At 35.2% G+C, this 23,808-nt stretch overlaps 4 protein-coding genes across 4 annotated transcripts; 2 read left to right on the forward strand and 2 right to left on the reverse strand.

The window, feature by feature from the left end:
* Positions 1-319: 319 nt before the first annotated feature.
* LOC128126681 (uncharacterized) lies at positions 320-3,765 on the reverse strand. The gene is made up of 10 exons (XM_052764512.1): positions 3,146-3,765; positions 2,920-3,061; positions 2,685-2,828; positions 2,233-2,604; positions 2,079-2,150; positions 1,904-1,987; positions 1,614-1,796; positions 1,259-1,525; positions 1,005-1,184; positions 320-904 (listed from the first exon to the last, which is right to left on the reverse strand). Exons 4-10 carry the CDS (start codon positions 2,446-2,448, stop codon positions 491-493), a joined length of 1,416 nt encoding a protein of 471 aa, XP_052620472.1. The 5' UTR covers positions 2,449-2,604; positions 2,685-2,828; positions 2,920-3,061; positions 3,146-3,765; the 3' UTR covers positions 320-490.
* Positions 3,766-7,108: 3,343 nt separating this feature from the next.
* Positions 7,109-10,500, forward strand: LOC111901582 (FT-interacting protein 7). Its single transcript, XM_023897458.3, has one exon. The coding sequence runs from the start codon at positions 7,331-7,333 to the stop codon at positions 10,415-10,417; it is 3,087 nt and encodes a 1,028-aa protein (XP_023753226.1). The 5' UTR covers positions 7,109-7,330; the 3' UTR covers positions 10,418-10,500.
* A 6,384-nt stretch (positions 10,501-16,884) lies between these two features.
* On the forward strand, positions 16,885-18,120 carry LOC111901605 (uncharacterized). The gene is made up of 3 exons (XM_023897484.3): positions 16,885-17,246; positions 17,343-17,432; positions 17,890-18,120. The coding sequence occupies exons 1-3, from the start codon at positions 16,959-16,961 to the stop codon at positions 17,971-17,973; spliced, it is 462 nt and encodes a 153-aa protein (XP_023753252.1). The 5' UTR covers positions 16,885-16,958; the 3' UTR covers positions 17,974-18,120.
* Positions 18,121-19,681: 1,561 nt separating this feature from the next.
* On the reverse strand, positions 19,682-22,945 carry LOC111901592 (serine/threonine-protein kinase MPS1). The gene is made up of 5 exons (XM_023897469.2): positions 22,537-22,945; positions 21,000-22,132; positions 20,683-20,883; positions 20,441-20,602; positions 19,682-20,350 (listed from the first exon to the last, which is right to left on the reverse strand). Exons 1-5 carry the CDS (start codon positions 22,691-22,693, stop codon positions 19,805-19,807), a joined length of 2,199 nt encoding a protein of 732 aa, XP_023753237.1. The 5' UTR covers positions 22,694-22,945; the 3' UTR covers positions 19,682-19,804.
* Positions 22,946-23,808: the final 863 nt, after the last annotated feature.

Raw genomic sequence — 23,808 nt, forward strand, 5'->3', positions numbered from 1 at the left:
TACCGTCATTCAAATGTAAACCCTCGTGTTTACATGACACAAATTTATTTTCTTACTGTGGATATTAAATTTAACAGGGACCAAAATGCGGGTTTATCAGTTGGGTTGATGAAGAGAAGGACCAATCTTCTATGGTAATAGCTAAAGTAGCTAACTCTAATAAGCTCTTTCAATCAGAAAATAAGAAGTTAAAGATAGCGTTGGTTTGTAGTTGGGTGTTGTTCTTGGCAGTTCTTGTTTACAAGTTGTAAGCTTTTCAATATTGTTCTTATGGTTTTGAAGTTGTTAGGTCAATAAATTGTTGTATTTGTAACGTTAAAACAAATGTTGTGGTCGTTCTTATGTTGAATTTATTGATAAGTAATTAGTAGGTCATTAAATTGTTGTAATTGTCGTAACGTTATATTTTTTGTCATCCGTTGAGTAAACTCTAAAGATAAACTAATAATGAAATCCAACATTAATTTGTATATACATTTATATAATCCAACTACAGAGGAGCAAGACTAGACCCCCAAATAATTTTTGCCATCCGGAGACGGAACTCTAAAGCTGCGTTCTTTGGGTCAATAAGAACACGTATTGGTTGACCTGAAACCAATTGCTCCATAAACATACAAAGAAAAACACCGCAATCTCCCAAATGACTACTTTGTTGGGGAACGTTTTCTTCATAAATGAATTGCATATTCAATGGAATCCTTGGGATGTTCCTCCGCGCCCAATACTTAATCTTGTCCAAATAATTTGCCACCCGACGTTCAAATTTGGAAAAGATTCCTTCGGATTGGAATTTTTCATAAGCACCTCTACCAAGACTGTCATAAATATGCACTTCCATTGACGCTAATCGTAGTTCCCCAAATAGCCAATGATTAGGGGATGAATGAATCGGCAATAAGACCTGTATAAGGATCAGAAAATAAATTTATGTTTATTTACATCACAATACAAAAACATAACAAAAAAACGATATTATTTTCAATATAAAGTATTAAGTTTACCGTATCAACATCCCACCAAGCAACCATGAAGTTGGGGTATGTAGCAATACCAGCCATAAACGCCCTCCAGTCCTGTCCTTCTTCCAAAGCATGAGAAACAAAAAAATTTGGAGGCATTATTGTATGTCGGTCGCTCTCAAACCGTCTCTCCATCAAAACTCGGTACCAAATGGTTATATGCTGCACACATGATACTTTTGTTATTGACTAAAAAACAATTAACTTTTAAAAGAATTAATTAACAATTTATTTACCGCTGACTCCAACCATCCGTCGTGTGTATGCCCAAATAATGAGCTCCAAAAATCTCTATCTAACACAAAATTAAACAAACGATGTTGCACATCGTATGAATGCAATACATAATTTTGGATGACATCCTCACCGTCTGCTACGTAAGGTTGCAGGCGCAACATGGAGAAGTCATGAGCAACACCAAAAACTGGAGGAGGAACGGGGCTTGTTGATTTCATACCAACCTTCTTTTTTGTTCTTCTTTTTTGTTTCGGTGTCGTGTGCAACTAAAAACAATATTCAAATGTTTAAATGTATATCTTTCAGATAATTCACATAAACATAAAATCATCAGTTTATAAATAAAACGAATACCTCGGTGTAAGGAGTGCATAAAAATTGTGATGGTTTTCGACTCCTAGGTTTATCGGGTGTAACTTCTTTGTCATCATCATCATCATGAAAATAATCTACATTTCCCATTAATATAAGTTCGTCTTCATCCGGCACATCATCATCAAATTTGTTCCCTGCATTGTCATTCCTCTCCTCCCACTCCTACATTAAAGATAATACTTTATACTTACTAACGAAATACACATAATTTAATAACGAATAATATCTAAATAAACAAAATATTAATATTAATGTAACTATATAATAACCTCTTTAACTTCACTATAATCGTTTACATCAAACACATCATCATCAAATTTGTTCCCCGCATACTGATTACTCTCCTCCAACACCTACATTAAAAATATAACTTTTTACTTAATAACGAAAGACACTTTATTAAAAAGTAATTATTAAAATCGTAAAGGTAACATCTATAACAACCTTGTCGTCTTGAGTATCACCAAAAACATTTTGAGTTGTATTGTTTTTATTCATCACTTCATCTTGCACAACCTATATTTTCAAATATAAAATATGAACACAGGTATTCATATATGTTAATAAAATTTAATAAATAATGTAGCGTGTAACTAACCTGTTCATCATAATTTCTTTGTGACACTGTCGGTTCCTCAAAAATAATGTCGTTCCAAAATTGTTCATTATTCACTTCTTCATAAAAAACCTTTGTAGGTTTTTGTTGATTCATAAACACATGCTGCTCCAGTGCATGTACCCGTTTCAACAACTCGTCTAGCTTGTGTTTCCCACTGCCCCGACCTCTACCATGAGAGCGACCACTGGACGACATACTAGACGAAGATTCGTCTTGTCTCCTAAAATGGTCCCGTACTGGGGATGGAACTACTTTCCCTTCACCATATACATACTCTTAAAATGACATATAATAAAAAGATGTCATCTCACCATCACCCGGTAACATGTTTTGTCTTGGTGGTAGCCCCTCCTAAAAAATTAAACATATTAAAAATGCATATAAAACTATAAGAATCAACTTTATTAATAATAAACGAAATATTTTTAAACCTGCATCTTTGACCAAATCTTGTTCACGTCAACCCATTTCAATTTTTTTGTTCCGCTCCATCTTTTCATCCGAGGCAAGTCTTTATTTTTTCTCAATGCAAATCCACATGCACGAACAGCCGGAATCATCTCATATATCCATATCTACAATTTTGTACAATAATAGTAATAAAAGTTAAAATTAAAATAAAAAATATAACAATAAAACAATTTAAATATAATAAAATTTTTATACCCTAATTGGAGCCGTAAATCCTGAGACGGAATACTTTAAAGTTTGACCACGCTCAGGAAGTGATAAATAATGATGTATCTTATTCCACGTATCCTCAAGGTCAACATAAGTAAAATCCCATAGATAGCTACCCCAAGCGAAGCTAACAAAACAAAAAAAACAAAATTGATTATTATATAAATTATAACTTTAATAAAATAGAACTTTTAACGTAAAGAAAATATACCTATTCCAGATATCCAAATTCTCAGCCAAATAAAATCAATCTTGTGGCACCCGATCGTTAACTTCTTTGCCCAAAAAACCTTCACACAAAATGTATATCAAACATACTCTAACTGCATCAAGGTCGTCAAGTGCTAGGAATGTTTGATTTAAAATTAAACTTTTCAGGTCGCCGATTTTCACCGAACTATTAGTATGGTCCGGAAATAGCCGTTCACGCAGTAAACATCTTTTTTTACTGCTTATTAATTTTTCCGACCCTTTTCTCCCAATATTTTTTGGATACTCCCCAAAATTGAACCCGGTAATCAAACAAAACTCTTCCGGCCCATAAACCATTTTGGTATTGCCTACTCGAAAATATAAACGTTTTATTCCATCTGGAGATAAAACAGGGTCCGGCCGGATCTGATGAAGGAACATTTTATGAAACAATAAAGCGTCCCCTTGTAAACGAGGGACATCAATAAAATAGCCAAAGACGGTATTTCTGAAAATAGCACGTCGGGCATCATCTAAAACTTCAAAGACTTCCCATATGTTACCGCCAGAGCCTTTTAGGTTCGCAAAGGCTTTCGTATTCATTAAACTAAAATCATGCTGCAAAAAAAAACACAAAAACAAATTAGATAACTAAAAAATATTTTTTTTTTAAATATATGATTACGAACTACGAATACTTTCTTAATTACTAATATATATATATTTCCCCGATAAAAAACAATAACATACACATATATAAACAATTTTCCAAGTTATACAACAAATATATTTACGATAGAAAGCAATATCATACATAATTATATAAATATTTTCAACTTAAACATATTTTCAACTTAAACAAATTTTCAACTTAAACGACAAATATATAAACAATTTTTATCTTTCTAATTAAAACTAACATTATATAACCATATAAACAAAAAAATTTAAAAATAAAACGACAACCAAACTAACAATTTTGCAAGTTATACGACTACTTTATACAAATTTTTCAACTTATACGACAAATAAAAACAATTTCTAACAATATATATACGACAAATTTTCAACTTATACAAATGTTATACGACAAATATATATACAAACAACTATTTTGCAGTTTATATAAACAATTATAGGATAAAAATTTACAAGATTTCAGGTTATACAACAACTAAAAAAACTACAAAAATAACAAATTGTAAACATTATCTACGCAGTCTCTACTTGTCTCTACTTGCATTTAAACTTCAAGTATACTAAAAATATACTAAAACTATCAAACACAACAAAATTAACTTTAAAAAAAAATAACTTTAAACATTAAAAGAGTTAAAATCTAATCATATTTGCGGGATTGTTGACATAATCCTCCATTTTCTTCAAAAACTAGCCAAAATTCCGAGAGAAACCCAAAGTTAGAGAGAGTTTTTGTGTAGAGAATGGTGAAAATGAAAAAAAAAAAAAAAAAAAACGTTTTTATACCTAAAAATCACCCATTTCGCAGATGAGAAGGTCCCATCTGCGAAATGGGCATCTCATCTGCGAATGTACAAGTGCCTGAAGCACAACTGTGCTTCAGGCACTTGTACATTCGCAGATAAGATGCCCATTTCGCAGATGGGACCTTCTCATCTGCGAAATGGGTGGCTAAATATGCAATCCCGATTTTTTTTGGCTATTTTTGTAATGCAATTAGTATAATTGGCTATTTTTGTCATTTTCTCTTATTTTTTTTACTTATGGATTTTAAAATCATAAGATTTTCATATCAAAATCGGGATTTAAACAACCTTGCTTGAATGATATGATTATGGTTGATAAATATGATAAACATATGGAAAAAAAATTGTCACTACATAGCTAAAAGAATTCATAATATTTTATTAATATTATTATGTTTTTAATGTTTGCCTTTTAAAATCAACACTCTTGTTATTTTAAATATGATATACGTAAGTGATGGATCATATAAATATATTTTACGTTTGATAAATATATGTCAATTTTTTGACCAGATCTGTAAATACAATAATAATAAAAAATTATCATACCACAATATAGTTGTAGATCTTTTTCGAAAATGAACTTCATTTTATATAAACAACTTTATATTTTTTTATATAAATATCTCAATATCTATAAGGTAAAGTATTCAAACACTATACCAATATAACAATTCTATTTAATTAATAAACACTAAAAACAATGACTTCAAGAATATTACTTAATTAAACAAAATAAACATTTTAAAGAGTTTTGACTGTTATAAAGTAAAATACTATAAAAATACATTCTTTTAGAAAGAAATTATTGAAATCGTTATTAGTTTGGTAAAATTACATGTTTGGTTCTTAATTTTTTTTTTCCTTTACAGACCGTTTTATAATTTTATTTTGTTGTTTTTTTCATCATTATTTGATACAAAAAATACTATACCACCCTTATTTATTTATATTATAATTTCATAATTAGAAAAAAAAAAAATAATAAAGATATCCCACTCACCTTACAATTTCTGAAACCTACTATGCATCCCCTTTTCTCTCACGTCGTTTGAAGCTAAACCACTCTAGACCATCAGTACACTGCCGGCAGGACCATTACTAGAAACCATTAGATCCCACTTTTTCATCGAAATATAAGGTGGGTGTTGTTTTGTCTGCAATCGAATGTGGATTTTGTCTATAATAGAAGCTAACTAAAGCTTGAGAGGTGGGGGTGGATTTAGGCTTTCTGTTTGTTTTACAACAATGACCTCACCAGCTTGTAAAAGCTTCGAAATCAGCTTATTAAAAGGGGAAGAAGCTGATACATTGGAAATCAAAGAAGTTGGGAATAAATATAAGGTTTTCGTCTTTTTTCCAAGCCTATCAATGTTCTTTTCTAACAATCTCCATTTGAGGCAATTCTTGGTTTGGTTTCATTTGAGGCGATTTCGAAAGGTATTATCATCAGGTTTAGTTTCATTAGATGCAGACAGTAGTCCCTAGTATGTTTTTTTTTCTATGGGTTTTTTGTTGAAGAAAGAAAGGATTTGCTAGTAGTTTTTTTTGGTGGTGCCAGAGATTGAGAGTGTGTGGTCGATGATGTGTGATCGATGAAGGAAAGGGAAATAGTGGTGTCAATATGAAAACAAAATATAGGTGTGGATGTGAATGGTGTTTGATGGTCGTCGATGTCAGTGGTGCTCAATGGTAGTTGCGGATTAAGGCGAAGAACTAATGTGACCACTATGTAATTATATATATATTTTTATAAATAGCTTAATAATAAATAAATCAAAAAGAAAATAAATAAGAGTAATATAATATTTTAATGTTCGAGAAGGATGAACAAACCAACAAAATGAAATTGTACGGTTGGTCAAGGCGCAAGAAATAAAAAAAGCTAGAAACCAAACACTGAATTTAGGAACCAAATTATATATATATATATATATATATATATATATATATATATATATATATATATATATATATATATATATATATATATATATATATATATATATATATATATAATTTGTTAAACTATGTAAAAAAATTTTTTTGAAAAAAGTAACTTTCAAATTTTAATAATTTTTTCTAATATATGTGACATTGTTATAAGTCCATAAGATATCAAAGATATAATAATCATTATAACAATCATCATTAATCTTAACATAATTACAACAAAATTTCAGCACAAAATAATTAAGAAATTTGGTTACTAATAAATGGAATTATCACTCAAAATAACTACGCAACTTAAAATGTTAGGAAAATCTTCACCTAAACAACTATATACCTAATACATTCGACATATAACAAAATCAACCCAAAAACCTAGTTAACCCCATTATTATTATATAATATTCGTAAAAAACAACAAGAATAATATGCCTAAAATAAAAAAATAGTTTGAAAAAAAGAAAGAAGTATATTTGTTCAGAATCGGAGGGAGTATTTGAACAAACATAATCGCTTTCACTTCCTTTCATATCAAACCACAGAATCAAAAAGAGATATACGAAACGATAAATCAAAAACCAGGACCCATCTTCTTCCATGGTAGGCCCCAACCACCACCATCACCACAACACTAACACAACACCGCCTATACCAAACTTCATCCCTTCACCTCTACGTCACTAGTCATTAGTCATTCCCCCAATTCATTCACTTTCTCCTCCAATTCATCAGCCGGCCACCGGAAAACCATGGCCAAGCTAGTAGTACAAGTCATCGACGCCGCCGACCTCATGCCCAAAGACGGCCAAGGCTCTGCAAGCGCTTTTGTTGAGGTCAATTTCGATGGCCAACGCCAGCGTACCCAAACCAAAATCCGAGATCTCAACCCGGCTTGGAATGAGACTCTCGTTTTCAACGTTGAAGATCCCAGAAATCTCCCGTTCTCCACTATCGAGGTTACTGTATATAATGATCGGAACCCCAATCATCAGAAAAACTTTCTTGGTCGTGTTCGGATATCTGGCGACTCTGTGCCTTTGTCGGAGACTGAAGGTTTTGTCCAGAGATACCCACTTGATAAACGTGGATTGTTCTCCAATATACGAGGAGATATCGCTCTTAAAATCTACGCCGTTCATGGTCAGTTTTCTTCAAATCTACCGCCACCGGCACAGCCACCGCCACCGCAACAGCACCACCATGCTCGTCATGAAGATGATTGGAACGATCATTTCAAAAGTACCAAACAGGTCCCTGTAGAAGCAGAAATCAACAACAATCATTTTCCTTTCGAAAACGAGTACAAGGAGTACGACGATAGTGATGCGAAAAAGAAGAAGAATAAAGAGAAACAAAAGGAAGTCAGAACTTTTTTCTCCGTCGGCACCGGCGGCCACGGAGGCGCGCCACCACCGGTCCCGGCAGCTCCACCTCCGGTCACCGTGGAAAGCAAAAGCAACTTCATGAGAGCTGGACCACCAAACATGATGCATATGCACCAGCAGTTCCCGGGACAAAAACCACCACCGAATTTCGGATTAGTGGAGACACGGCCGCCGGTGGCGGCGCGTATGGGGTACCGTGGAGCTGACAAGACGGCGACAACCTACGATCTGGTGGAGCAGATGCATTTCTTGTATGTAAACGTCGTTAAAGCCAGAGACCTCCCGTCGATGGACGTCACCGGCAGCCTCGACCCATACGTGGAAGTGAAGCTCGGAAACTACAAAGGCGTCACAAAACACCATGAGAAGAATCACCACCCTGTCTGGAACCAGGTTTTCGCATTTTCCAAAGAACGATTACAATCCACCATTCTCGAATTGGTAGTGAAGGATAAAGATTTAATTACAAAAGACGATTTCGTCGGAAAAATCAGATTCGATATAGTCGATGTTCCAACTCGAGTCCCGCCGGATAGTCCTTTAGCTCCTCAATGGTACAGACTGGAAGACAAAAACGGTGTAAAAGTCAGGGGAGAAATCATGCTCGCCGTCTGGATGGGAACTCAGGCCGACGAAGCCTTCCCCGGAGCATGGCACTCCGATGCTCATGGCATTAGTCATCACAACCTTGCAAACACGCGATCGAATGTCTATTTCTCTCCAAAATTATTCTACCTAAGAATTCACGTCATCGACGCTCAAGATCTCATCCCTGTGGACCGGAGTCGGCACCCTGAGTTTTACGTCAAGATAAACCTCGGAAGCCAGATGCGAACCACCAGAATCTCACAAATCAGAAGCTTGAATCCCTCATGGCAGGAGGAGTTAATGCTCGTCGCCTCTGAACCATTCGACGAGTTTCTTATAATCAGCGTTGAGGATCGAATTGGGCCAGGAAAAGACGTTTGTGTCGGCAGGACAAATGTCCCCGTTCGTAGAATTCCACAAAGAATCGATTACAGAAAAGCTCTGGAACCTGTGTGGATTGACCTCGGGAGACCCACCCACTGGGACGATGATTCCGAGAAGAAGAAAGAGGTCAAGTTCTCAAGTAAGATTCAGCTCAAATTATGTTTAGACGCTGGATATCATGTTCTCGATGAATCCACCCATTTCAGCAGTGATCTACAGCCGTCTTCCAAGTTTTTAAGGAAACAAAGCATCGGAATCCTCGAACTCGGAATCCTAAGTGCACAGAATCTCCTTCCTATGAAGATTCGAGAGGGTCGTATGACCGACGCTTATTGTGTCGCTAAATATGGTAACAAATGGGTTCGAACCCGTACACTTCTCAACACACTAACGCCTCGCTGGAACGAACAGTACACCTGGGAAGTTTACGACCCGTGTACAGTCATCACCGTAGCCGTCTTTGACAACTGCCACATCAGCGACAAAGACGAGTCACGCGACCAACGGATCGGGAAAGTTAGAATCCGGTTATCCACTTTGGAAACCGACCGAATCTACACGCATTACTACCCGTTGTTGGTCCTAACACCCAATGGGTTAAAAAAACACGGTGAGCTCCACTTGGCAATCCGGTTCACCTGCATGGCATGGGTGAACATGGTCGCCCAGTATGGGCGACCACTGCTCCCTAAAATGCATTATGTTCAACCGATTTCGGTTAAACACATCGACTGGTTAAGACACCAAGCGATGATGATAGTGGCGACTCGGCTCGCAAGAGCCGAACCGCCACTAAAAAGAGAAAACGTCGAGTATATGCTCGACGTTGATTACCATATGTGGAGTTTACGGAGGAGCAAGGCGAATTTTAACCGGATTATGGCGCTTTTGTCGGGAGTCACCGCAGTATTCCGTTGGTTGGATGGGATTTGTCAATGGCGGAATCCGTTGACCACCATTTTGGTACACGTTTTGTTTGTGATTCTTGTGTGCTACCCGGAATTGATACTTCCGACGGTGTTTCTTTACCTTTTTGTGATCGGACTTTGGAATTACCGATTCCGGCCACGGAATCCACCGCATATGGATGCGCGGATATCGCAGGCAGAGGTGGTGCATCCTGATGAATTGGATGAGGAATTTGACACGTTTCCAACTTCACGGCCGAATGATATTGTGAGGATGAGGTATGATCGGATGAGAAGTGTTGCCGGAAGAGTTCAGACGGTGATTGGGGATATGGCGACACAAGGGGAGAGGGCTATGGCGTTGCTGAGCTGGCGAGATTCTAGGGCTACCGCGATCTTTATAATAATTGCTTTGGTGTGGGCGGTGTTTTTGTATGTGACGCCGTTTCAGGTGGTGGCGGTTCTGTTTGGACTTTACTGGCTCCGGCATCCGAGGTTTAGGAACAGGATGCCGTCGGTGCCATTTAACTTTTTCAGGAGATTGCCTTCCAAGTCTGATTTGCTTCTCTAATCGTATATTTGATTATGTTTATATAATTCCATGGAATAAATGCAATAAATGATATAAAATCATTCATTCTTTTTGGTGATTAACGAAGCATGTTATTTTATCTTATGAAGTTCTGTGATCATGATCAATATTAGCATAATTTTAGTGATTGAATTGGTAAATGACAAATGAATACATACAATACATGTAACACCAAACCCTGTTTTTGCTTTGGACGAACATAAAGACATCCCATTTTGCGTAGAGTCCATTTTGCTTTGAAAGGGATCTCTTTAAATTGGATTTAGTGTTGTATTTTTCCATTTGTTGTCCCTTAACCCAACCTATATCGTTTTTATTTTGTTTTCTTCTGGTTAAAAAAAAAATGTAAATTGACCTGATTAATAGGAAAAAAAAGTGGTATGGGGCTGGGGCTAGTGTTAAGTGTTAAGTCTGTTATCCTACATTTTTGCATTAATATCGACGGCCTCCATATCGGGTAAACAATAAATGTCCGATGGCTTTATGTTCCTTCTGAGTTCTGACAATGGCTTGCCGATTTTGGGTTCAGTGGGTCAAGTCCATTATGACCATGTGGCATGGATCACTTGAACGGTTTAGCCTGTTGGAATGTTTTTCTAGCAAAAAGTACATAATGTTTTGAATTTGTTTTGTAGAATGGTTTTTAACTTCTTTTTATTCATTATGAGTTTAGTTTACATTTTACAACACAAGGTGAGTCTATGGAATTATCTAAAATTCTAAAATAATACTATAAGATAAACATAAGAAAGGGTTTAATCCCAAATAACATATTTGTAGTCCTAGGTTGGCGGTCCTGGGTTGTGTGGATTGTGCGGTAGTACGGGGCTACCGTCTCCAATTGAAATTTTCTTTTAATACCAAGTTTTACAAAAAAAAAAAAAATACAAAAATAATCATATTAACTATAAGTATAATTGCAATTGATACCAATATAAAGAGATTTTTATATCTACCCTGCTACCGAGAAAGCATGAGTTTGAGAAGACTTTGAATAAAAAAATAATAAAACAAGAAATTAAGAAAAAAAATATTTTGACAAAAGTGACATTGAATTATCAAAAATAGTACATGAACTTTTACTTTAATAATCATTTAAGATGTGATATTTTTTGTACATAAATAATCAAGTTATTTGTTTACTGGACCAAAGGTTTGAGCAATACAATCAATATGAAAACATGTTAGTTTCTTATCAGTAGAAAAGTTGAAGTCACTAAATATCAATGAACTAAAAACAAGCAACAAAAATCTTTATAAAAGGTTACAATTGCCATATCTCATATTGTATTCAACAAATTGAAATTGTTACAAAATATTTACCAACAAATATAGTACAACTAATGCAAAATTAAATTTCTTTAAAAAGATAAAAACTTATATAGCTTTTGTGTATCATACAAAATTTTGTTGATTGCTCTCAATAGTGATGCATTAGCGGAAAGACTTTTTCAAAACTAAATCTTTTAAAATCTTATTTGTGATCTACATGCGATTAAATATTTTGACTTTGATTTTGAATGAGAAATGTTTTCTTGAAAATAATTATTATCAAAGAATAATCGATGATTTTTTTTAAATGTTAAAAGATCGATAATTAAAAAATAATAAAGTGTTGGTTCTTTATTTATTTTTTGTTTTTGTTTTTTCAATTTATTACTAATCAATAAAAGCATGCATATAATGGAATGTATGATATGTTGGTTATAAATTTTAAGTTTAAAATTTAACAGCAGAGAATTTAGTTAATAATAATAATAATAATAATAATAATAATAATAATAATAATAATGAGGCTTCAATTTAATTTCCGCACAAAGCCTACGAAGTGTTAGGGTCGAACATGTGTAGTAAATACTAACACCAACGTAAGAAAGATACATAATATACTATAACACTCCCTCAACTTAAGATGATATAGGAGAAACCAACTTGAGTTTGATAGAAGAGACTATCGAAGTTGAACCCCCTTCACTCATGATAAAATCCTATTTTAACCCAAATTTAAAAGATGGAGATCAAAGAAGATACAACTTTGATGCTTTATGGAGGTAATAAGTAATTGTTAATATAAGCTCTAATTCTTTGAAAATAGTGTACTTTTCCCAAAATTCACCTTAGATATTGTCCAACGGGTCTAGAACAAAGACTGCAGCAAATGAAGTTAAAATGGTAATTCCCATTTAAGTTAAACTTAACCACATTTTCCGTAACTGATCAACATGCAAACTAAACATGTTTGTTTAAGAGTGGACTGTGCAACTAAATCATATATATATATATATATATATATATATATATATATATATATATATATATATATATATATATATATATATATATATATATATATATATATATATATATATATATATATATATAATACCGATGCTCTGACTCTATGGATACTTGTATTATCTGCTCGAGACGCGTCCTATACAGTCCTTTGTCATTTTTGTCATAACTTTCATGTTTTAAGTCATATTAAGTCGACTATTTTTTATTTAAATCGTTTTAGTCTTAGGTTCAAACCAAACTAACTTAAACATTTAAATCTTGCGCCGAAATAGGACATGTACTGCCAAATAGTATGCTACTTAGAACATAAATAACATTCTACTTTCAACTTCCGCCAACATAACTTGCATGTTACTATTACATCATACCATATATGTTTTATAGTGCATACATCCACCTTAAACTTATCTAACGGTTTAAAAAGTTACATACGAAGTTTATGGGTATCACACCAAGCGATATCAAAAAAAAAAAAAAAAAAAAAAATCAAACGGTAGTGAGGGCTTAACTATGTATCTAAGAATTGTTATGGTGTAATAATATGATGAGTTTTGAGCATTACATCAATCATATGGTGCACATACAACCCTAAAGCTTTGGATCTAGGTTTTCTCTAATTATACATGCAATAATAATCATCAAAAGCTATAACCCTAAACTAGCATGATATTTTCGAAATTAATACCTAATACAAAGTTAGATGATTACCTTTCTAGTAGCTTGCTTGATCTTCAACCTTTGAGAACTTAGCACCTCAAATGTGATGCCTCTAATAGATCACAAACACCAAGAGCAAGTTAAAGGAATATAAGAGAGAGAGGTTATGAATCACAAAATTCGGTTGGTACTCTTCTTAGGGTTCAAGTGGCTGAATTCTAGAGTCCCAAGGGTTCCTGATATAGCTGACCTACTAGGGTTTCAGTCAAAACCCTAATCTGATTGCTTAAGCCCTAAACAGTACACATGATCCTTCCAGAAGGCCCCTATGGACGATTTCTATGTGGGCTTCCACATAAATTTCATCCACCTCCTTTCTTTAGGAGTCCACAGCCCATCTTGTAATTATCTTATAATTACAATATCAGTCCCCTTAATTTAATTAATCTCTTTTGATCACCAAATTAATTATAAATTAATTCTTGACCAGTATTAATTAAATAATATAATTTCTCAATTAATATATCATTCTTATAATATATTAATAAATCACAATTAACCTCTTTCTCTATAACTCATCTAGTCAAGTTGTTATGGTGAAGGCAACCCAAAATGATCATGCTACTATCGGGTCAAATACATACCAAATATAGTTATGGGCTTAGACTTCTAATCCAACATAATAATCATTAGTGATATAAAGCGGCTCTCTTTTGATTATATTTATTAGTGAAATAAATTATTGTTTTATTCTATTACACCGCTAACGTGATTTCGAATCTGGTAAAACATTATCCAACCCTATGCCACATCTATAAGAAATCCAAAGTGGCAAAGTTGTCCATGTGTAATGTGTGCCCTCAATGGGATCCTAATGGTTATAAGTGAAACTTCACATAAGAGGGTTCATGGTTCAAACCATAGCACACCCACAGTGTTACTAGTGTTGTACAATTAATCTTTTACGTAAGTCTTGTGACGGGTTAACATAAATCATTCAGACGGTGCAGTTTATTACTGTTTTACATGTGTCCTTTTTTGTAAAAAAAAATAATATTATGATTATAATAACTATTTCTACTTATTATTAAAACAAATGATTATGTTATTTTTTTAAGATGAAGTGTTGAAATTGTAAATAAGATAAAAACCCATTTGCATTTGGGTTTTCAAGGGTTGGTTGTTGTTGGGTCTTTCAGGTTGATTGTTCTCATTATATTTATCCTTTTTATTAATTTATATCATCTTCACAAACAAAACCTTAATTTCATTGATTCTATAATTATTACAATAATCACACTATTGAATTTTATAAAAATCTACATGGACGCCAAATAGACATTATATGTACACATTTTGTCATATTGGATGTCGTATGAGATGTCACGTAGGGGTGTGTATGGGGTGGTTTGATTCGGTTCTTGGTCAAAACCGAACCATAACCATTAGAATTGGTGAATGTATTTCGATAACCATTAGGTAGCAGCAAATATTGGTTTTGGTTAACGGTTTTAATCGGTTAATGGTTAATATCGGTTAACCAAAATGGTCTAAGATGACATAAGTCTACCGTTATAAAAAATAAATGATTGTATTATACTATTATTGTATATACCTATATATATAATTGTATTGATAGAATATTACTTATCCTATCTAACTCCAAATAATTATCCTTCAAATTTTCAATTTTCAATATAATTACATATCATATATTTAATATTATATTATATTAAAACATTATTAATATTATTGGCTCGATTTGGTTTATAATGGTTCGATTTTTAATTGAAATCACAACCGAACCATATGTAGTTTGTTAACAAAGATTAGAAATTGAACCGTATATTTTAGTAATGGTTTGGTTTAAACGGTTCGATGATATCGGTTAATTTGGTTATGGTTCGGTTTTTCGGTTAATATGTTCACCCCTAAATTGTCACCTATTGTTTTATCCAACTGAAATCGATAATTATGAAAGACAAACTAACAATTACTAAAATCTATTTTATAACATTAATTCGTTAAAATATACATAAAACTTGACAATTACTAAAGACAATTTGCAACATAACCGGTTAAAATATACATAAAGCTCAATAGCAATTCGAGTTAAACTCAAACCCTAACCTAGTATATATTTGGGGTCGCATTTGTTTTCTAATTTTCAACTTGAAAAGACAAAATTGCAAGAATGGTCCCTGTGATTAGGTGGAAATTGCCATTTTGAGCCAAAAACGTTTGGACTAGCACTTATGGTCCAAAGGTTTTTATTTTCTTGCCATTTTGGTCCAATTTACTTTAAACTTTTTTGTTATGTCGATTTTGCCCTTGGTTTTTTTCTTTTCCAGTTTTATTTATTTATTTAAATTCTTTAATATTTAAAAGAAAAATAAAAAAATACCTCTCTCTCTCTCTCTCCTGATCACCAGAAAAACCCAACAACAACCGAATTTGTTGCCTTCTTCAGCCCAACCTCTCATCTTCCTTCCATTTTAATGGCAGACTGACCCAATAACCACCAAACTGCCACTATGGCCAGCTGAAGCAAGCCTCCGATCGATTGCAAACAGGACTGTCGGCACTGTTCATCGGAGAAGAAGAACCGACGATAACCACCTGTTTCCCTTCTGTATTCATCTCTTTTCGACCCTCAAGCATCTTCCAGTCATTCTTCCTTATTCCTCCATCGATCTCAGTAACCATTTTTCTTTTCTGTTCAGAACACACCATTTTCATCTTCTTTGAATGTGATCCTGAGTTCCTTTTCAGTGTGTGTATTTAACCCATATCTTAAAGTTTGATTATGGAGCAGGTTCTGTAGGTGCCACCTCTGATACCAATGATGATTATGAATCAGAAGTAGGGGCAAGATTAGTTTTCAACTAAGCTTCTTCCAAGATCAGTTTGCAACCCAATTTAACTCCTAATCAGACAGATCTAGCCTCGTCCCCCCCCCCCCAGTTTCCTTTAATTCATGTTCAAGCAAAGTCGATTCATCAACAATACAAGGTATCTTATCAGATTCAAGCCTTAATCCTTCTGTTCAAGTTTCGAGCTTTAACAGGAAGCTCCAGCAATTGAGGAATAAGGGAGGTCTTGGGAGATTGAAGGTGGCGTTGGGCGGTGGTGCTTGTGTGGGTGGTATAGGGTGATGAACAGGAGAGAGGGGGAGAGAGAGAGAGAGAGATTTTCTTTTATTTTTTATATTTTTTTAGTTAGAAAATAATTAAATAACAAAAAGAAAAGAAAAAAACAAATGGAAAAGGGCAAATTTGTCATTTTCAGAATTTTTAAATTGTTTTGGACAAAAAATGCAACAAAATGAAAAATTTTGGACTATTTGTGCTAGTCCAAACTTGTTTAGCCCAAAATAGCATTTTTGGACATACCACAAGGACCATTCTTGCAATTTTGTCACTTGAAAAAAAAAAAAGTTGTGGGTACAAAACGAGCATATGCAAAAATTGGGGGGCATTGAGACTTTTTTAGAGTTTCGTTTTTGACAGTTTTTTCTCCTATCAACAGCATTGGAAAATTGGGCGTTTTCACGAGGGAAGAAAATATGGCCGCCGCGGCGATTGCACTGTTACCAGCAAGACAAACATTACCGGCGACCATGATGAACTTTACTCGCAGGCTGAATGTCAAATCCGGGAGCCCCGCCATCTTTTCTGTTACCTCCTGCAGTTACTCTTCCTCCTCCTCCGAATCCGCATCAAGAAAGCAGCTGATACTTTACTCCAAGCCTGGCTGCTGTTTGTGCGATGGCCTCAAAGAAAAGCTTCATTCCGCCTTCTCTCTTTCTTCTCCTTCACCTGATTCCTACTCCCTCCATGACGTCGAGTTGCAGGTAGGTACCTGGTACCATACCTCTTTCTCACTTCCCCCATGATTGTCGTTTCAATAATCCTTAAGCTACGTCTTACCACTTATGATCGTGTATCAGATTAGGGATATAACTAGCAATCCTGAATGGGAAAGAGCATATCAGTATGAGATCCCGGTCTTGGCAAGACTCCGTTCTGATGGCACCGAGGTTAGTCAATTTGTGCCCTAATTAAATACAAAGATACCCCACCTTTAACAGGCTAAGTTTTCAGCTTCTGAATTGATACATCTTCGATTACAAGTAGTCGTTTATGTTTTAATTAAACGCATATAAGGGTTTTCTATTAAAACAGGTTCTTCAAAAGGATTCATGGATATATTTGCACTGATAAATGAAGAAGATTAGTAGTTTAAGATGTTACCAAAGATAATGCTAACAACTTAAGGCAAATCAGGCATTCAGGGTAGGAATAGCATAATCAGATCATGAACAACTTTAGTTTTGCATTAGAACAGATTTGAAATTGATACATTGATACTCAAACAGTGTATCAGACACATTGTAGGTCTAATTGTAGGTTGCACAACTCATAGATGAAGAAGATGAAGTTGGATTTTGTATCAGAATTAGAAATTTGTGGTTGATAAAGTTTGTGGTGTTGCAGGAAATAATTCCTAGATTTTCTCCTCGTGCTGCAGTCGACCACATCCAAACGAAATTGGCAGCTGCTTTGAGTAAAGACAATTAGATAGTAGATGTTGTTATGCTTCCAAGTTCCATCTCATTTTATAAAAATAATGAGAATACACAAATGTCAAAAATATTGATCACTCATCATATTATCATCTTTTTATCAACTCATTGGTCGTAATCATACCATAAAATGACTTTTGTATCCCTGTCTACTTTACATTCAAGTTTCAAACTCAACCGATGAAATTCACTGCATGTTGTTTGTGTTTTTTGGTAGATGCCCCCACAAGTGTTTGAGTCTTAGCATTGGGCTTCTTGTGGTTGTTGTGTACATGATTCACATTGCTTTTGGGGAATATAACATTATAGCGGCGTGAAAAAAAATATAAATTACTTTTATTTCTATAATCTTCACTATATATTCATCTTTTTAGAATTTTCAAAGCTTCAATTAAATATATTTTTAAAAATATAAATACTATTTTTGTTATAATTATATTTTAAGATTTGCATAGATCATATATAATTTTTTAAAACTATTAACGAGGAAGGAGAAAATTAAAGATTGGTTTAGGACCACGAATAAATATGAGAAATACATTAATAGCGATGGTGGATATAACCTATCCTTATCCTTAGATTAACTGTTAATTCGCCTAAATAACCGCACACCATTTCTCTTTCTATTCTCTCTCCGGCCAACCAACATCCATGATCCATCCACCATTGCCATTGCCATTGCCATGTCCCCGCCACAAACCATGCCTCCTCCTCCTTCTTCCGCCATCAACAACCACCATGTTCATCCTCATGTTGCAGAGCCACCAGCAAATCCAATGGTAGGCACAAGGGTGGCAGGGATATTGCTTAAATGGATAAACTGTGGGAAACGTTGGCGACCAAGATGGTTTGTGTTACAAGATGGTGTGCTTTCCTACTACAAGATTCATAGCCCCATTGCCACCAAAGAACCCGATAAAGAATGCCGGATCATTGGTACTTCTTCTCATAATCACAATCCCCGCCATGTTAATCCTCACCACCGCAAGCCGCTTGGTGAACTTCATCTCAAGGTTTTATCATATTTTTACCATTCCATTGCATGATGCATTCGATCATATATTCGTTCTTTTGTCGAAAAATTCAACTTTTGGTTGTTATGTACAAAAATTAAGATGTACAACATTCATCACAATGGTGTTTGAAAGAGATTCGTTATGGCTCTCAAAACCACACGTAGTTTCAAGCACGTATAGCTCACTTCACTAAACACTAGTGTGCACATGTGGTTTTATTGGGATTATAAAACCATTCTTGGCTTTATTTAAACTTCATAAAGCCAAATATTTTTAGATACATAACAGACAGATATTTATACTGTATTTTTTTGTGTAGATATCGTCTATTTGTGAAAGTAGATCGGATGATAGACGATTTTCGATATTTACGGGAACAAAAGGGATGCACTTGAAAGCGCACACAAGGGAAGATCAAATGGAATGGATGGAAGCTTTAAAGGCAGTGAAGCGGATGTTCCCACGAATGTCTAATAGCGAATTGTTGAACCCTATAACCAGTGTTACAACAGTCTCTACAGAAAAGCTAAGAGCACGACTATTGCAAGAAGGTGTAAACGAGACGATCATTCAAGATGCCGAGAGGATTATGAGGAACGAGTTTATAACAATGCAAGATCAACTCGCACTTGTTCGGAAAAAAGTCGGACTTCTCATTGAAACTTTAGATATGTCATAGAGTATGTATTATCATAATTCAAATTCATATATATATTTTTTTGAGAAAACTTTTTATCACAAACCTAAAACATCAATTGTTTCTTAATACAAAATCAACACAAAAAATACAAACTTTTACATACATATCAACTAATTAGATTCCGGTTTACCTAACAACTCCTTCAATTGAATACAAAGCCTCGACATTTCATCAAGCAACTTACATTTTTCATCAACCGATCCCAAACCGACCGGGTCCGTCACCAATTCTTGAAGCCTCGAACACATCAACATCGCATTCCGATCCTCACGACAGGAATCGGAAACCAACTGAATAAGATTCCGGTCGGACACCGGAACCGGAATCGGGGGGACAAGGAAAGGGTGCTGAAGGAGTTGAGGGATAGTCCATCTTTGTTTGCGGTCCCACGCGAGGCATTTCTTGATTAGGTCAAGAAGCCATGGATTTGGGGGAGGTGGTTGGTAATGGATTTCATGATTTGGATCGGTTATGACTTTGAATTTTGCCCAAAAAGTTGTGTAATCAGCAAATGGTGTTTTTCCATATACCATTTGGTAAAGTATACATCCGAGTGACCAAATGTCTGAGGGTCTACCACATTTTATGGTGTTCCCATTTGCATCTGTTTCATTGCACATGAATGCTTCAGGGGACATGTAACTTAGTGTCCCCACCTTATATACATAAAAACAGGGTTAATGTCTGTCATATTTAGTTTACTTGACTAATTAAGTAAAAAAGAAAGAGAGAGATGATTGAGTAACCTGAGAATCGCGTTGAATGTTTGTGGTGTCACTTAAAATAGCTTTTGCAATACCAAAATCTATAAGTTTGAGAGAGCCTCTCACAAGGAGAAAATTGGCTGGCTTCAAGTCTGAGTGCACAATGCGTTCCTCATGAATGGTTTTAACAGCTAAAAGTATTTGCTGCAAATACCAATGTACTTTTATTCATTTGTAAGATATTGAAAAATGTAAAAACTGGAAAATGAGGGATTGATAGAAACCTGCCAATAAAAACGAAGCCAGTTCTCATCAATGGTGGAGCTGGAAGTGTCAAGTTCCCTCCATTTGTGTGAAAGCATGTGAGCTAAATCTATTTCACCATATTCAAGTACCATGTATATACACCCATCTTCCTTCACTCTTCCATCTTTATTGCTCATACAACCACTCATCACTTCCTTCAGCAAAGCCTTATCTGTCACCTAAGAAGAAGATTGAATGTTAGAAGCAGTCAAGACTCAAGACTGAATGAATGAATGAGAGTAAATGACGGTTTTACCCTTCTGTATGGAAATGATGCTACAATAAAATCACGTACCTCATAATCAATGAGTTGGATAATATGGTCCTTTCCTTTGAGTTTGTTTAAATATTCGATTTCCTGACAGAACCCATATGCAGTTGCATAGTCACGACCTTTAAGCTTTATCTTTTTCAATGCATAGATTGTACAATCTTGAGAAATTACTTTATGGACCTCACTGCTTCCTCCACTTCCTATCTTTCCAAGCCTTTGATAGAGTTTTCCATTAACCTTAAAAAACAAATCCGGATCATAATTTCGCTTACGAGGTGCTGAAGCATCTTTCTTTGAAGAAGGCTTTTCCTGCTTTCCAGACTTCAAAGATGCTGATTTCACATCATTCTTTAAATCAATAGCATCAACTGAAAGTGGGTCCCCCTTGGTTGACTTGTCAGAAACAGGAGGAGGATCTTTAAGCATGCTAGAAGTAGAAGAAGATAATCCTGTTTCTTTACCTTGCTGATTTCTAGGAAGCTCACATTTGTTTTCAGGATAGCTGTGTATTGTTGAATTAACCATGGGAGCATGTACTGAATTCACTAGTGTTGTGGCACAACAAGTTGAGCCAAGGTTTGAAGATGAAGTCATGTGGTGTCCAAAGTCACTTTGTAGGAAGTTTCTTTCATCATTAGGCCTTGAAGTAAGATCAGAATCCAAATTATGAACATTCTGGAGATTGGGATCATGATTGAGAACAGCTGGGGCATTTAGTTGATTATTTGTGTCACATTCCATTTCTGTCAATGCAAGTGAACCCATATGAGATCGTGCATCATTTTCCAATGTAAACTGAACCTTCTTTGGAGCATCAACTGGTACAACTTGTTTGCATTGTAAGCATGGCAAATCAAAAGAATTTTTGTTTTTACAGTCACAGTTGAAACTAGGTTGACATCTCTGAGCATCAACTGATTTAAATTTCCCTTCTTCAGTAGGTGTGCCAGAAATCGAAGGTGGTGTGACTGAAGCAGATTCATGATTATAAGTGGTAAGAGTCGTCATATTCTTGGCCAATGGTTTTGCTGAAACATGATGAGATTCATCCGTTTTGGAATCTAGTATTGGGCTTGAGCTATTTGATGTTTCCTGTCGATGAGCCACTAATCGTCTAGGTTGGAAGTTGTTCAAGTTCATCCGAGGCATCATACCTGCAATGTGAAGAAAACCCTAAGTTGAAGGATCTGCAAATAAAACTCCCAACATAAACCAACAAAGAGAATCCGGACAGATGACACTGAAAACCCTAGGTTGGTGACCCGTTGAAAATTTCCAGCCACTAGGTAACCGCGAATTTGATGTATCAGCCAAGCAACAGAAGGACGAGAAGTGAGTCCTCTATCTCTAAATTAAGTCAAAGGAAACCCTAATTTTTACTAATAAATTAGACCAGCTGCTGAAGCCCTCGAAATTTGGACATGGGTAAAACAAAACCCTAATTTCATAATCTCGTGAGAAGCGAATAACTAAGATTTGAACTGAAACTATAAAATTAAAGAGAAATAGCGAGAGAGAGAGAGAGAGAGAGAGAGAGAGAGAGAGAGAGAGAGATTACGATGGCGTTTGAAGGCGGCTTGTACATTACGGAGGAAGTCAGGGGGAGAAGAGTTGAAGGAAGATGAAGAAGAAGACGTGCTTGCGTTAAATGAACGGTAGAGATTGGGATCATGGTTGTGGTCTGCCGGAAGGTTATCCTCCTCCCTGCTGTCCATGGACGGATTTCACAGGCATTTCTGTTGCATATATTACACAGAATGCGGCCAAGAACTGAGACTAATTGAAGTTGAAAGCGGATGCCATCAAAGCTCTACGATGATCCATCGACCATGGCCGAGCAACTCATGAACAACGCCTCCACGAGCGTGTGTTTGTTTGTGTGTGTGAGGGGAGACTGGAGAGTGAGATTCCAATTTCAAAACATATGTTTGGCGCTCTCACTACGTCTATGATTATTTTTGGGTTAGTGGCATTCGTATTTGTCTTTCCCTGGTCTATACTTCTCTCCCAAGTCCCAATCCACTCAACTTAATGCTACATCAATTTTTTTTTTCTTCATCTTTCTCAATCCACAAGATACGGAAACCTTATCTTTTTCAACATACTCAATTAAAAAATACAAAAAAAACTAAGATATAAGTCTTAATTAGCAATAAAGTTAAAATGTAAGATTTGTGGCTAGGAAGGGCTAATATTGGCATTTTTGGAATTGTGGGGCGGAGCTACGTACGTTGGGCGTACGAGGTTAAGTCCTAAACCCTAATATTTAGGATTTGGACCCTACTTATTCTTCATTAACTCTCAAATTTGGTTCCTTTCATCAGCATCCATCCTCTTAAAACGTTTTTGCAAACCCTAATCTACCTTGTGAGCATTTTTGAGCTTGTTTGTATGTTTTGTGCCTTTGAAGAAGAAAGAAGGAAGTATAGACCATCTTGGAGGAGTGAAGCACCTTAGATTCAGAATCAAATCATCATTTGACATCACTTGGAGATATAAAGTTCTGAACTTGGTGAAGTTATACTTATATCTTGTTTTGGGCTTGATTTTATGTTCTTTGGGTCCTATAAGCTTGGTATTATGAGTGGAGGTTACTCTAATCTATTTGAGTTGTCCTTTCAGAGGTTTTTGAGCATGTTGAGTCATAAAAATGTAATCTTGGACACTAGTTTCATCTCATGCATGGCCTAAGTTGTCTTAATGGATTAAGAGGTTAAGATCTTTGGTGTTAGGCACTTAATGGCCATGCAATACCATAAAGCTGGAAACTTTATGGTCAAGGACATCATTTTGGACTTGGACCTGGAAAATGGACTTAAGGGCTTAAGGA

Source organism: Lactuca sativa, chromosome 6 (assembly GCF_002870075.4).
Source record: "Lactuca sativa cultivar Salinas chromosome 6, Lsat_Salinas_v11, whole genome shotgun sequence".
Taxonomy (NCBI): Eukaryota; Viridiplantae; Streptophyta; class Magnoliopsida; order Asterales; family Asteraceae; genus Lactuca; species Lactuca sativa.